At 44.4% G+C, this 13,725-nt stretch overlaps 1 protein-coding gene across 1 annotated transcript in view; it reads left to right on the forward strand.

The window, feature by feature from the left end:
* The window catches only part of VPS33A (vacuolar protein sorting 33 homolog A (S. cerevisiae)), a gene marked incomplete at its 5' end in the record, with an annotated part of 8,138 nt that extends 787 nt beyond the window's left edge, over positions 1-7,351 (forward strand). The window contains 10 exons of the mRNA XM_010283729.1: positions 102-291; positions 1,119-1,235; positions 1,717-1,891; positions 2,606-2,796; positions 4,557-4,683; positions 4,869-4,936; positions 5,537-5,674; positions 6,067-6,204; positions 6,359-6,527; positions 7,099-7,351. Coding sequence (XP_010282031.1) covers positions 102-291; positions 1,119-1,235; positions 1,717-1,891; positions 2,606-2,796; positions 4,557-4,683; positions 4,869-4,936; positions 5,537-5,674; positions 6,067-6,204; positions 6,359-6,527; positions 7,099-7,292 — 1,507 coding nt within the window. The remainder of the gene's footprint in view (positions 1-101; positions 292-1,118; positions 1,236-1,716; positions 1,892-2,605; positions 2,797-4,556; positions 4,684-4,868; positions 4,937-5,536; positions 5,675-6,066; positions 6,205-6,358; positions 6,528-7,098) is intronic.
* Between the last annotated feature and the right edge of the window lie 6,374 nt (positions 7,352-13,725).

Consider the following 13,725-nt stretch of genomic DNA (forward strand, 5'->3'; position numbering starts at 1 on the left):
TCCTATTTCCTCTGAATTCCATGCCCCCAGCCTGCAGTCTGTGCTGGTTACCTGCGCAGCCGAGTTACCATTTGCTCTGCTCCTGCCTGTGGCTCTTCCAGGGAAGACAGAGGCCGCTCTCCTCAGAGGGACTTCCACATCCTCTTCGTGCCACGCCGCAGCCTGCTCTGCGAGCAGTGGCTGAAGGAGCAGGGTGTGCTGGGGTCCTTCATCCACCGAGAGCAGTACAGCCTGGACTTGATACCCTTCGATGGAGACCTGCTCTCCATGGAGTCTGAGAGTGCGTTCAAGGTAAGTGCTGGTCTCGTCTCTGAGGAAAAACACTGGGCGCTTCTGTGTTGGTTGTTGGTGTTTGGTACAGAGGCTTTCAGAGGGTTTGTCGGTGACATGCACAGCAGGGAAAGGCCTCGCAGAACAAATGTGACATGATCCCAAGTGCTGAACTGAGCCTGAACTCCTCTGTATTTTCTGACTAAACGCTGAAGGAACAATCGCTATGCTAAGCTGCACCCCAGTTCCTCCAGCTTTAACTGCTGGTGTTACTTTCACAAATCAAGCATTCCTGAGGCTTAAAATATTTGATCGTTACAAAGAGCCAGCACGGTTTGTGTCAATACGCAGCCGAAGAGCCACGTACAGTGGTCAGTGCTGTGCACTAAGCTGTGCTGGGAATTAACAGCTCTCACATACCAGCCGTGTATCCTGTTTTCTCAGAATGCTGCATCTGGGGATAGAAAGGTTTGAGAGTTTCTTCGGCCATCTCTGCCTTATTAAGCATAGCCCAGAGGATGCGTTAGGGCTTACAGCTGCTTGTCGGCATCTATGATGAGGTGTTGTGCTCTCGGATCAGCCTCATTAGAGGAAGAGGCTCTTTGCAGTCACTTTCTGGCTCTCTTACTCCTCTCCATCAAACTGGGAGTAGCGTGTGGGGTTCAGAAATAGTACAGTGTCTGGTTTGATCAAATTATTTGATGTAGTAATGGCACAGATAAGGTCCAACAGCCATAGTTTTTCCCCAGCTTATGTCTCCTCTGAAGTGTTCACATGGACCACGTTCTGCTGTGGAAGCAGCTGTGTTGGATAGACACCTTCCATCGGGAATCCTTCTTGTTGTTTAGGAATGTTACCTGGAGAGTGACCAGACAAGTCTGTACCATGCGGCAAAGGGGCTGATGACACTGCAGGCTCTCTATGGAACCATCCCGCAGATTTTTGGGAAGGGCGAGTGTGCCCGGGTAAGGCAAATGTTGCTGCTGAAAAAATGCACCGTATTCTTTGGAACTGCCTTAAGGAGTGTTTAATTAAATGAATGCACCTGTGGGTTTTTTGAATCCAGCCACAGACCCTTCTTGTCATAGTGGAATTTCAGGATCGTGGCCATCACATCTTTGTCATCTCTAGCCAAAAGATCAATCTTTGCTGTTCCATTAAGTCTTCCTGTCAGGAGGATTTATCTGATTTCATATGCTTTTTGCTCATAGGTACACGGCCTTTGTGCTTTCAGCAGTTCTTCTTTCACCAACTCACCCTTTTTTCTTTTCTCTGATGAGCTTACAGTTTAATTGGTACCTTTTGTAATGAAGGGGTGGTTTGAGAGGAGCCCAGTGCTCTGGCCATAGTCACTGTATTGTTAAGCTGCAGAGAGCAGCAGAGAACTCTGCAGAGAGCAGCAGTTGTGGCCTGCACCATAACCAGACCAACGTGATTTCTTTTCAGCACGTGGCTAATATGATGATCAGGATGAAGCGCGAGTTCCCTGGAAGCCAGAACTCGATATTTCCTGTCTTTGATACCCTCTTGTTGCTGGACCGCAACGTTGATCTGCTGACACCATTAGCTACGCAGCTGACGTATGAAGGGCTGATAGATGAAATCTACGGAATTCAGAACAGTGAGTACTGCTGGGTAAGGGGGAGGTCTCCAGCATGCTAGAGCAGGTTGCAGTGTGTCAGGTGGGTTTCTGCTTCACTAAATGACTGTGACGTGGAAGCAGCTCATGTGAACTTAGTGTGGGGATGGTTCAGTCCCATCAAGAGCCCATCAAGATCAGCTCTGGCTCTCTTTTTGCCTAGGAAGGGGAGTTGAGTACAGCACATTATTGAATGTGTGTATTTTGGATTTTGGCTGGGTGCAGACAGAGTGACACAGAACACGTAGTTGTGGGAGTAAAAATGTTAGTGTATGCCTTCACCCTCCAGCCTGGCTGGCTGACTTGCCACCCTGAGGGGAACAGTTTGTGAAAGGCTATGCAGAGTGCTCACCTGCTTTTCAGGAGGAAGTAAGAAAAACTCCAGAGAGCCATTTACGGGTTTTAATCCCTCCTGCTGTACTGAAGACTGGCTGGAAGGCTGCCTCCAAAGCTCTCTGAAAGCACGGCAGCTAGCACTTGGGTTCTGATCACGTAGTTTGTATAGGTCTCTGGGTCCCTGGGTGAGTATAGGGAGACTCTCTTTAATTAACACATATGCACTGAATCATCTGGGCACTTATATTAGTTTTGCTGCTCAGAACTGTTTCCAACTCAGGGGACACATTTCCACAGCCTGCTTATCTTCTGGTGGTGAAGTTCCAGTCCTTATAAGGGTTATTTGTCTGCATTTGGTAGCTTATGTGAAACTCCCTCCTGAGAAGTTTGCCCCAAAGAAGCAGGGTGAGGGGAAAGATCTCCCCACAGAACCCAAGAAGCTCCAGCTGAACTCTGCTGAAGAGCTGTATGCTGAAATCCGAGACAAGAACTTCAATGCTGTGGGGTCAGTGCTGAGCAAGAAAGCCAAGATCATCTCAGCAGCTTTTGAGGTGAGGCCTGTATCCACCTGTGCATCCCTTGGGCATTCTTGTCGTCAGCTAAGTTCAGCGTTCAGCAGAGCTGTGACTGGCAGCTCTAGCTGTTGCCATGGAGTAATCCCCCAGCCAGAGGAAAAACGGTAATCTTCAGAAGCCCCTCCAGTCTGTTCCCCTGCGCTAGGATGAGATCAGCTCCACTTCAGAGTAGGTGTTGGTCAAATCTCCTCTTAAGAATACTGTAGTAATGCGGATCCTCTCTTCTCCCTACACCTCTGTTCTGGGACTTTTCTTGTCCTCACTGTTAAAAGCTTGTCTCAGAGCTAGCCTAAACCACATTTTTGCTGTGTGAGCCCATAGTTCCCACAACAGAAATTACTTTCTTCAGTCTGCAGAACAGCCAGGCACTGCTGCCCTCTGCAAGAGGCCAAAGGTTAATTTTAGCATATTGATCGATTCCACTTTGTTGCTGTTGTTACCAGTTAACTGAAACGTCCTTCTCCCTTTGCATTCACTGAGGATGCAGAGAAAAGGCTTTAAGAATTAAAACTGCAGAATATACATTCATTGAGTATTATGGCTGGCATAAAAACAATAGGAATGTGAAAAAGACAGTTGTCTTACAGTGCATTTGACCTGTAGATTCATGCTCACATGTCACCTTAGACAAAGCTGGAGAGTGCTGTGGGGGGTGTTTGTGGTTTTGTTTGAAAACATCCTGTTGATGATTCATAAAGAAACTGAGATCCCATATCTCTGCTTTCACACTTCATGGTGATTCTTGAGAGAACTTGTTACAGTGTTTGATTGTATTTCCTTGTTTTTTTTCTTTGCCTCTTCACTTCTGCCACATTTAAGACAAGGTAGTGGTACCTTAACTGAAATACTGTATGCTCAGCCTCATCTGCTAGTAAATGTCTGTTACTGCAGTATTAGCGCTGAAGGTGCTAAAGATGGATTATTCATGCTGGTTGTTAAAAAAAAACAAACCTTTAAGAAATGTCAGAACTAAGAGGTGATAATGAAACAGCAGCATATTGGCAGCAGAGGACTTCTTAAATTGCAGGCTTCATCATTATCAGTGTCCTGCCTGCACTTGCCCATTTAAATCCTTCACATGTGACTCAAATTATTGTTATTTTTATTCCAAGTTGCAGCAAGAGGCAAGTAGCCCAAATGAAATACAGACCTCTGGACTGCTCTGTCAGCTGAAGTCTGCATTGTGCTTCATCAGATCCTTGCTCAAAACCTGGGACATTGTTCCAGCCAGGTACAGTGAATGGCAGGCTTCTGCTTGTGAGGGACGCAGACCCTGCCGACCCAGTTCCTCAGCACCTTTCACTACTGCTTTGAGGGGAAGTGTCCCCCATCTCTGACTGCATTTGCATAGAACTCTGTGGTTAGTGACAGCAAGCAAAGTAATTCATCTCTGCATGAAAAAGGTGGTTTTGCTGGTAGGAAAACTGAGGAGCAGATGGTGGTGGCTGAAGTCAGACAAAGGTGGAGAAAAGTGATTGGCAACACTGGTGTAATGGAAAAAAACAATCTAATGATCCTCTTGTATTATGCCCCGCCTCTTCTAATGATCAAAGTGCTGTTACAGGTAATGCTGTGACTTCAGTGTACGCGTTTAAAGTCTTTTGGCTAAAAGGTTGCATATCTCTAACAGTATCTGCTGTTGCAGTGAGTACAGTAAAACACATTTTCATGATAAAATGATCTAGTTGGTGTTATTAATCTGAACAAGACCTAACCTAAGCGACGGATTTCTTTAGGAAAGACACCATGCGAAAACCGTTGGCGAGATTAAGCAGTTTGTCTCACAGTTGCCACACATGCAGGCAGCAAGAAGTTCTCTAGCAAACCACACCTCCATTGCAGAACTCATCAAAGACATCACCAGTGAGTATTCGTTGAATAGTCTATCTGACTAATTTAAATATAGCAAGATGCAAGACAACTTGATGGACAGCATTCAGCTTGGCAAAAATTGGCTTTGCTCCATCCAGTGCATCTCTGCTGAAATGTTAAATGTAGAAAATAAGCTATCAGTTGCTATTGTATTGATTTTCATTCTTTTCCCAAAGCATCTGAAGATTTCTTTGATAATTTAACAGTGGAACAAGAGTTCATGTCTGGAATAGACACAGACAAGGTAAGTAGATAATGACAATTAGTGACTCACTCATGTCTTCAAAAAAACCCCAATGTATTTCTCTGGGGTTTTTTCCACTTAGGTTTTTTGAGAGAGGAAACATCTGATCTAGATGATGTCTCTCTCTCCTTCCAGTGTCAAGGCTGTGAGCTCTCATGTGTATCTTCTTGCATATTTGCAGTTTTTTCCAAGTGACATGCATTGCTGAACATATTTGGAGAGGGTGCTGTGCTGTGTGCTTTGCCAGGCTCTGGTTATCTGTCGTTGCCTGTAACGCAGATGTGTATGGCTGGGGTGCTGTGACTTGTACAGGGGCACTATGTGCTGTGAGGGATCAGTGAAAGATTAAAGACCGTTAATCAGAACTCTTTCAGGGCATCAAAGTCTAGCTACTGACTGGAATTGACATGCTTTACAAAGATGCTAGGTGGAACTGGTGCTGGATCACTGTTCTACAGATGGTCTTGAGCTGCCTGGAGCGCAGCTGCACCCTCTTTCTTGCTGTTTTGGAGATACTAGGCAAAACTAGATCTTTCTTTCCAGGTCTTCTAGGCACTTTTAACAGGTTTTTAAATAACAGCTTATGTATTTTTTTAATAGGTTAACAATTATATTGAAGACTGCATAGCTCAAAAACATCCGTTAATCAAGATCTTACGTCTCGTTTGCTTACAATCTGTGTGCAATAGTGGCCTGAAGCAGAAGGTTCTGGACCATTACAAAAGAGAGATTCTCCAGGTTGGGATGTAACTTTTGGATCAATAAATTTCTGAGAAAATCCACATCAAATCCTCAGCTCTACAACACTTGCGTTCTAGACAGATGCATCTTATACATGGGTAGTGTTGACTTCCAGTGTGTACAGATGGAGCACTGAGGCTTCTGTTTGGGCTGATAGCAATGACTCAGGAGGTGCTTCTATGTGTTTTACAACACGTAGATACAGAGAGGTTTATATCAATGCACTTTTTACTATTATGATTTAAACACTTTAAATGGGATACAGGCAAGAGAGATCTTAACCAAAAAACTTTTTTAAACTAACATCTTTGCCTTTTTTTTTTTTTTTTTTTTACACTCTGGTCATGGATTATTGACATGGTATTAAAAGCAAATTCTTCATATTGCAGACTTATGGCTATGAACATATATTGACCTTAAACAACTTAGAAAAGGCTGGACTCCTGAAACCTCAGACAAGTGGTAGGAATAACTACCCAACGATCAGGAAAACCCTGCGCTTATGGATGGATGATGTTAATGAACAGGTAAACAGGTGCCTCAGCAGTGAACATTACCTCTAACAATACAGAATTATGTGCAGCAGAAAAGTCTTCATTTTTTTTATTTTAGTTTATTTCTGTGGTGCTGTTTTGCAGCATGAAAACTCACCTGCTGCTCACACTCTGCTCTCTCCTGCAGAACCCCAATGATATCTCCTATGTGTACAGTGGCTACGCTCCACTGAGTGTACGCCTGGCACAGCTACTGGCCCGGCCAGGGTGGCGGAGCATAGAGGAGGTTTTAAAGATGCTGCCGGGTCCCCATTTTGAGGAGAGGCAGCAGTTACCTACTGGCCTTCAGAAAAAGCGTAAGTTTTGCTTTGTTTTCCCATTTTTCAAAGGGAGATGCATCTCTGCTAGGCTGGAATAAGGTGAACTGAAATCAGGGCTGGCAGAGTCCAGGCATCTATGTCATGTCCCAGTCCCACTGCAGCATTAGATCTGCCTAACCCATTTTTGACAGATAGCTTTCTGGCCTCTTTAAAAAGTCCAGCCACATATTCAGCCTGCTATTAATGCACAGCATCACATCCACTGAAGATACTATAGAGCTGTACTTCTGTTTAACTTCTCATCAGAGTACTAAAATACACCCTAACCTTACACTGTGATTTTAATAAGTAACAGTACATTACCTTCTTGGTCAGCATCATTCTCCTAGTATTAAGCCTGGGCAGGCAGAATCACATCCTGTAAAGACTCCAGAGCTGGGAGTAGAGTCTGCATTCCTAGGCCCCAGTCTGGTATTCTGCCCAGTAAGTTTCTCCTCTAATTCAGCTTCTATATTTATTTCAGTTTTAGGTCATTTTGAGTTTGACTGGCAGTTGGTGGATGTAAAAATAAAACTAAGACAACCTGTAAATTTCTCTGAATACGCAGGTCAACATGGTGAGAACCGAGTCACGCTGGTGTTCTTCCTGGGAGGTGTGACATATGCAGAAATAGCTGCACTAAGATTTCTGTCCCAAATGGAAGATGGAGGCACAGAGTACGTCATTGCCACTACAAAACTCATCAATGGAACAAGTTGGATCAAATCCTTGATGGAAAAACTGGAGCCTCCCCCTTTCTAGGGTCTGTGGCAAGAGACATTAAAAGTGACAGGCCCTGTGTGACACAAGCACATCGGCTTCTGGTCTTCTAGCACGGCTGCTTGAATGTTAGAGAAACATGACAGTGAAAGAAGCTCTCCTGAGACCAGCTCATGATGCAGTTACCCTCATCCCTCTCTGCACTTGTGTTCCTACTGTTTGTGGAACTTCCTAGTAGACAAGCAGTGCTGAAAGGCACTAAGGGTGAAATAAACAATGGGAGAGAGATTGATCCCTGTTTGTGGTCTGAATCAGCAAACAAGTGCTGGGGGAACGGGGATTTGCCCTGGTCCTTCTATTTGGCAAATTGCTGCTTTTTTTTTTCCCTTCAGTTTAGTTTTAGAGGGGGATGTGGTTACTTTTTTTTTACCCACCTAAGATGCTGACTGAGGAGGCAGGAGAATGTTTTCTGTTCCTTATTTCCTATCAGTATTCTTTCTGTCTTTCTCGCTCTGATGCCTGATACATTACATCAGGGCAGTGGGTCTGTTTCTGTTAGAGATCTGTACTCAGCCGAACTTCTGCTGTACCCAGTGTTCAGCTTCCTGCTCTCATCTTTCTGATGAAAGCCGAGTAACTTGTGCTTCCCCCAGCTTCAGCACATTCGCATCAACAGGCAGCAGCAAGGTCCAGGTCACAGTAGCTAAATCTTCTCCCATCCTTGGAAGCTGATTGTACAGTGGAAAGAACTGCTGTAAAGGGGAAGCAGTAACTTTTTTTATTGCACAGGTTTAGAAACTTACTTAATGGTTCTCAGGCATCCAGAATAATGTACCTGCAGGACTTGCTCAGCCTGCGCCGTACTGTAACAAGCTGTCAGGGTTAGTTTGCCTCTAGACCACACTTGAGTCCCCTGTACCTTAGCTTTGGCTAAGGTAGCCATTGGATTTCCTGTGGCAACAGCCAAACCTTGAACCACATGTATGTCAACAGCGCTGACTGAGTACAACCAACTGCACCCTAAATTATGAGGAAGTTGCTCGAGTCTTCTACTTTAATCACCCTCTGAAGGGAGCAGTGTGAGGTGGCTTGTTTGTCTGAGGTACACCCCACCTGACTCTGGAAAACAGCTCCAGAGTGTGAATGACATCAGTGTGCCAAGAGCTTACGTTTGAAGACAACAGATACTCTCTGCATGAGGCCAAGGCCAAAAATATCTAGGATGTCAGTGAGCCAGTAAACAGTGGGTTTAAAACAGACACTTTTTTTCACCCCCCTGTTCAGTTTATAAATTGCGGTACTTAACTGCCACAAGCTGTTGTAGACCTCAAAATTATAAAATGGAATTTTCCATAGTCTGTGGCTGGGTGGTAGTGAGCCAATGTGTGCAAGAGGCAGCTTCTGGCTCCAGAAGTCTTGCTAACTGCTAGAGGCTGGCAAGGCAGACATGGGGCCGTTGCTTGCGCCTGTGCAGCTGCACCTCAGCCCTTTCCCTGGCCACTGTCACAATACTGCATGCTTCAACCACTGGGGACTCTGTTTCACGCTGCATTTCAGTCTTAAAGAGTTAAACACAATTGGAAAAAAAACACTCCACACCTTACATCATTCTCTTAGCAAACATTTCTGCTCTTAGTTACCCTGCATAATGCATAGTATGTCTCAAAAAAAACCTTCATTTTTGCAAGTTGTTACAGCTAGGATTGTGGGTTATGCTCTGTTGTTTTGTTTTGTAAGATGGAGTTCTGCCAAATCAGCCCCTTCACAGAGCCCCTCTGTCTAACTGCAGTTGGCCTATTAGAATGAAATAAAAACATATTTGATCTTTTTTTGAAAGTTTGTTTGCTCACTCACTTTCTCTGGAATACAAAAATAAATAAAATAAAACAAAACAAAACCCTGCACTGTGGTAGTTGTATCCTTCTCCCCCGTCCCAGAATAACTGAATTACTTAAGTTGAAACTTCTTCTAACATCTGGATATTTTTTCTTTAAGCTTATGCACTAATTACATTCTGTTCTGCCACTTAACATAATCAGAAATATTTATGGGATTTCTTGACTTTTTGAAGAAAAGTACATTTTTCATCATTTGAGACTTTTTTACTTCAGGTGGGTAGGCAACTTGCAGACTTGTCTTACAAAACCAAAACGTGCTGCAACTTTGACAATTATGCAAGGAGCAAACGTGGATTGCCTTGTTCTGTGCTATTGCTGCAGTTCTGCTCTAAAGTACGTAATTTCACAGTATTTAAAAAGAAACTTGAAGTAACTTTTGATCAAAAATTAGGTGTTATTGTGCAGAGACAAAAAAGAAACGATGTGTTTCAGTGCAATCCTTACAGAGTGTCCTTGGCTTGGCCTTGAGGGTCTGTTTTTGTATTATATCACAATTTCCAGATACTTTTTTTTTTTTTTTAATCTTAAAAATTCAACTAATTGCGAGGAAAGAAATAGCACTGATCAGGCTAGTTTGTGAACTAAGGTCATGATATGTAAAAGCTACACCACAAGTGAATAAAGGAAACCACACAAAGCACCAATTCAACAGCTCGCTTACCTTTTCACTTGGACCAGCAAATGCATGTTAGTAACACTAGAGGCAAAACTTACTTCGAAAACAGTTTATGCTGGACACTTGGTAAACTTTAATTTACCAACAAAACTGCTGCATATTTTTTTGCAGACTGTAGCCTGCACCACCACCAAGCAAAAACCATGTGGACACTCAAACTAGACAAAATCTCTTCCTGGAACTATTCAACAACAACAACAAAAAATAAAAGCCATCTTGACATTGATCAATTCTCTGGAGGAGCAATTACTACTTAACAGGCTTCCTGAGCAGCTTGATTATGTTCTGCTTCTGTCTAAGGCCTTGCTGACCATGCGGGTAATAATTTGATAACAAGAGAGCCTAATTAAATTAAGGGGCCATTTTCTACATCATAATATCTTCGTAGGTAAGAGATTTGATCTGCAGTACATACTCTTCCTTCTCTCTGCTGTCTGCATTTGTCTGGTTTACAAGCAAAAAAACCCAAAACATTACCCAACCTCCACCCTAACAGACTTTCACCTTTCATATAACATTATCAGAAAGCAGTTTTGCTAAAAATAAACATATCTTTTACCTCCCTCCCCCCACCCCTTGCTGCAAAAGAGTTGTAGCACTTGCTCTCTAAAAGGTAGGGATGGCTTCTTGGGTATGCAAAGGAGAAGCCAGAGCAGTGAACTAGTGACAATGCAGGGACTGAGCTGTGTCTTCAGCGCCCACTCTCTTTTGATAAAAGAGCTCGACTCAGTCCGCACAGTTCCACCCTGCAATGTGCTGCTGATCTGGGACAATCCCCAGCTGTATGTGAGCATCCTCCTCCCTGAGTGGCCCACAGAAGCACAGGGCTCTCACAGAGTGGAGCAAGAGGCACAAGAGCCTTCCAGATAACTGCGGAATAAAAAGCGTCAGATGACACAATGCTTTGTTAGAGGAAAACATTTAAACAAATGCAGGTTTTGACCTGGTTACAACACTAAGCCATGGCGCTTAAACTCACGAAATACTGTGGACAAAAGCGCTCTGGGGAAGGAGAGCTATTTGGCATGCTCTGTACTGCTGCGCTGCACAGAGCGCAAAGGCGCTATGTCATATAATAGTTGCTCCTGACCACACCTAGTGCATTAGTCCTCGTGTGGGCTGCAAACACAACCTCATTACTCCCGGCTCCCAGACGAGCAGATCAGAAGGGGATCCCACTACAGCACAAACCGGTTAGAAGCCAGAAATTCAAGGGACAGCTGCAGAACAGAACTAGAGAAAATAGGAACTTTAGGAAGTGGAGCCCATCATCTACCTGGGTAAGCAGTTTATTTATCAACTTCTTTTTAGATAATCAGAAATCACATAAAGCCTATAGATAGAAAACTTTGATGCTTTGAACAACTGGGAAACCATGGCTGGTTTTAAAGTGCAATAGCTCCTATAGTGTATACATGTGCCTGAGCTTAGAATGAAATGACTGAACTCTTTTATAAGACCAAAAAGTGAACTCTGTATCACAACAGCTCTAAAAAATATTCTAAGTGACAGGATGGGAATTCAGTTTACTTAGGCTGGCTTTTGACTGTTTAGAAGAGAAATAATCTTTTTAGGGTAGCTTTCTCTTAAGGCTGGTTTTAAATTCCCTTTATGTGCTTGACCAAGAGTGTGGATGTTTTTGATCAGGCACGGTTATGATCATAATTAAAAAGAACATGTAAATGGGACAGAAGGTAGAATATTTTAGATGGCTCTTCGCAGCTTTAAGTCTAAGGAGCCAACAACTTTTGTGAAAGAGTCCAGATTTTATATTAAACTAACAAATGAGCAGTCACTTCTAAAGTGATGTGTAAGTATGACTTTAAAATACAGCTAGCAGATGAATTCTAAACCATCTTATCCTATGTCTCCCCATTTAAAGGTTATTTTGAACGTGAGATATTTGCCTGTGCAAACTTGTATTTAAGCCCCGGTTTTCATCATACGTAAACAAAAGGCTCAGTTTGTGCCAGTATCTCCATTAGATGCAATTATATCATTAAATATTAATGGTGGCTTCCTTGGAGGAATTGACCACTTTGATCAGAACACGCTGTTGGTAATGCACCATCAGCAACTGCTCTGAACGCGAAGCTTCCTGGATGCACAGCCACTGACAGAGGGGGGAAGATACCAGGAGCCAGCTGGACTCTGTAAGGGCCTGTGGCCCTTACCGACATGGCAGTGTCCACTGCCTGTGTGTCTGTATTTTAGTTTGCTTAGTTACCAGTCATGATTTGGAGACTTAGATCAGATCCTGAACTCTTTTTCAACACTGCACAGCTCAGCAATCCTGTACAGGACTCTGAGCAAGCACACACAAGTCCAACCTGACACCAACAACCTTCTTAGAAGGACAGGAGGCCATTAACCCTCCTGAACACAGCCCTTTCTCCCCACAACAGAGCCACCCCATCGCCTCTGCAGTCTCCTTGCTTGGAAAGACGCATCCTATCCCTTTGCTTACAGGCCAGGGAGGAGCGTGGCAGCAGCCAGCCCCAGAGACCCTACCTGCCGCAGTGCCGGGGAGAACAATGCCGGACTCCTTCACCATCCACTTCCTCAAGGTGCTGAAGGAGCTGCTGGCCTTCGTGTTGTTCAGTTACACCGTGCTGGTTGGGGCACTGCTGCTTGCCGGCTGGACGACATACTTCTTGGTGCTTAAATGAGAGCTCTTCTTCTGCTCCTGCAGCCACAGGCAACGAGCTCCACCGTGCAGCTAGTCCTGCGTGTCTGCTCAGCACAGAGGACTGTGGTCCCTTCCTCCTGCGCCAGCTCTGCAAGCGTTTTGTTTCATTACTGCCTAATCACAATCTTATTTCCTTATGTAAAAATAATTAAGATTAAAAAAGCGTGTACATGCACACACTTTACTGATCTTTCTGGCTCTTGCAGATTCTTTGTGTCTTCTAGACATTTGCCCCTGTTCCCTAAAATATTTGAAAGCCTCCCTGTAGTTTTCTCCCGAGATTCCCACCCCATGCCCCACCTCAAGAGCGCGGCAGCCTGCCAAGCACAGCGGAGGGACAGGAGGGATGCAGCACAACTCAAACGTGACCAACATCTCGAGTAAACAAGTCCTGCCTTGTCTAACTCTGCCTCATTAAGGGTGCAAAAGCAGAGATAGAGAAATTACTTGTAATTTTTTTTAGAAGCCCTGAGAAAAGATATTCCAAATCAGCACAGGGTTTTCCTCTTCCTACAGTTTTATGAGGTACACTTCATGGGGTGGGGGTACCAACACCACGTTACCTACAGGCCTATTATTTGGCACTCCCAAGTGTGCCGCACTTTTCAACGAATGCTTAAAACACAGAGTTAGCTGAAATATGTGCCTACAATATAGCACTGCCTTGCTAAATCTAAACCGTGCCGAGTAAACTGCATCTCACAGAGAACAGATAGGAATTTCTGGTATATACAAAAACAGTAGATTCAATTGATCAAGGCCTTTCATATAGAACTATACAGGAAACCTTTGCTGGAGAAGCTAGGGATTATCACTAGCCAAAAGCTAAGCAGCATCATATACTCTTGAAAAACAATGATGAATTAAACCAAGGGGGTGAGGAGGTGGGGAAGCAGAACCTGTGGAAGCCAGTCAGTGCAATCTCAGCCAACAGCTCTGCTAATGACCTGGTGCACAGCTGAGGGCTGTTCTCTGCTGTGCCTGGCTGGCCCGTCAGGTGTCTCTGAGCAGAGCAAGCCAATGCAACTGGCCAAGCACGGCCTGAGCTGAGAGCTCCTAACACCATTTCTGCTTCAAAGGACTGTGATGGCATATCCCATGACAAGTGCCGTTACCTGGTGGGCAGAGCAGCCGCTGGGGCTGGCCAGGGTGGCGGGAGCAGCTGCCCTGCAGGTGGAGAGGACGGACGGACAGACGGACAAACAAACACAC

The sequence above is a fragment of the Phaethon lepturus genome, unplaced genomic scaffold, assembly GCF_000687285.1.
Source record: "Phaethon lepturus isolate BGI_N335 unplaced genomic scaffold, ASM68728v1 scaffold19423, whole genome shotgun sequence".
In the NCBI taxonomy this organism is placed as follows: Eukaryota; Metazoa; Chordata; class Aves; order Phaethontiformes; family Phaethontidae; genus Phaethon; species Phaethon lepturus.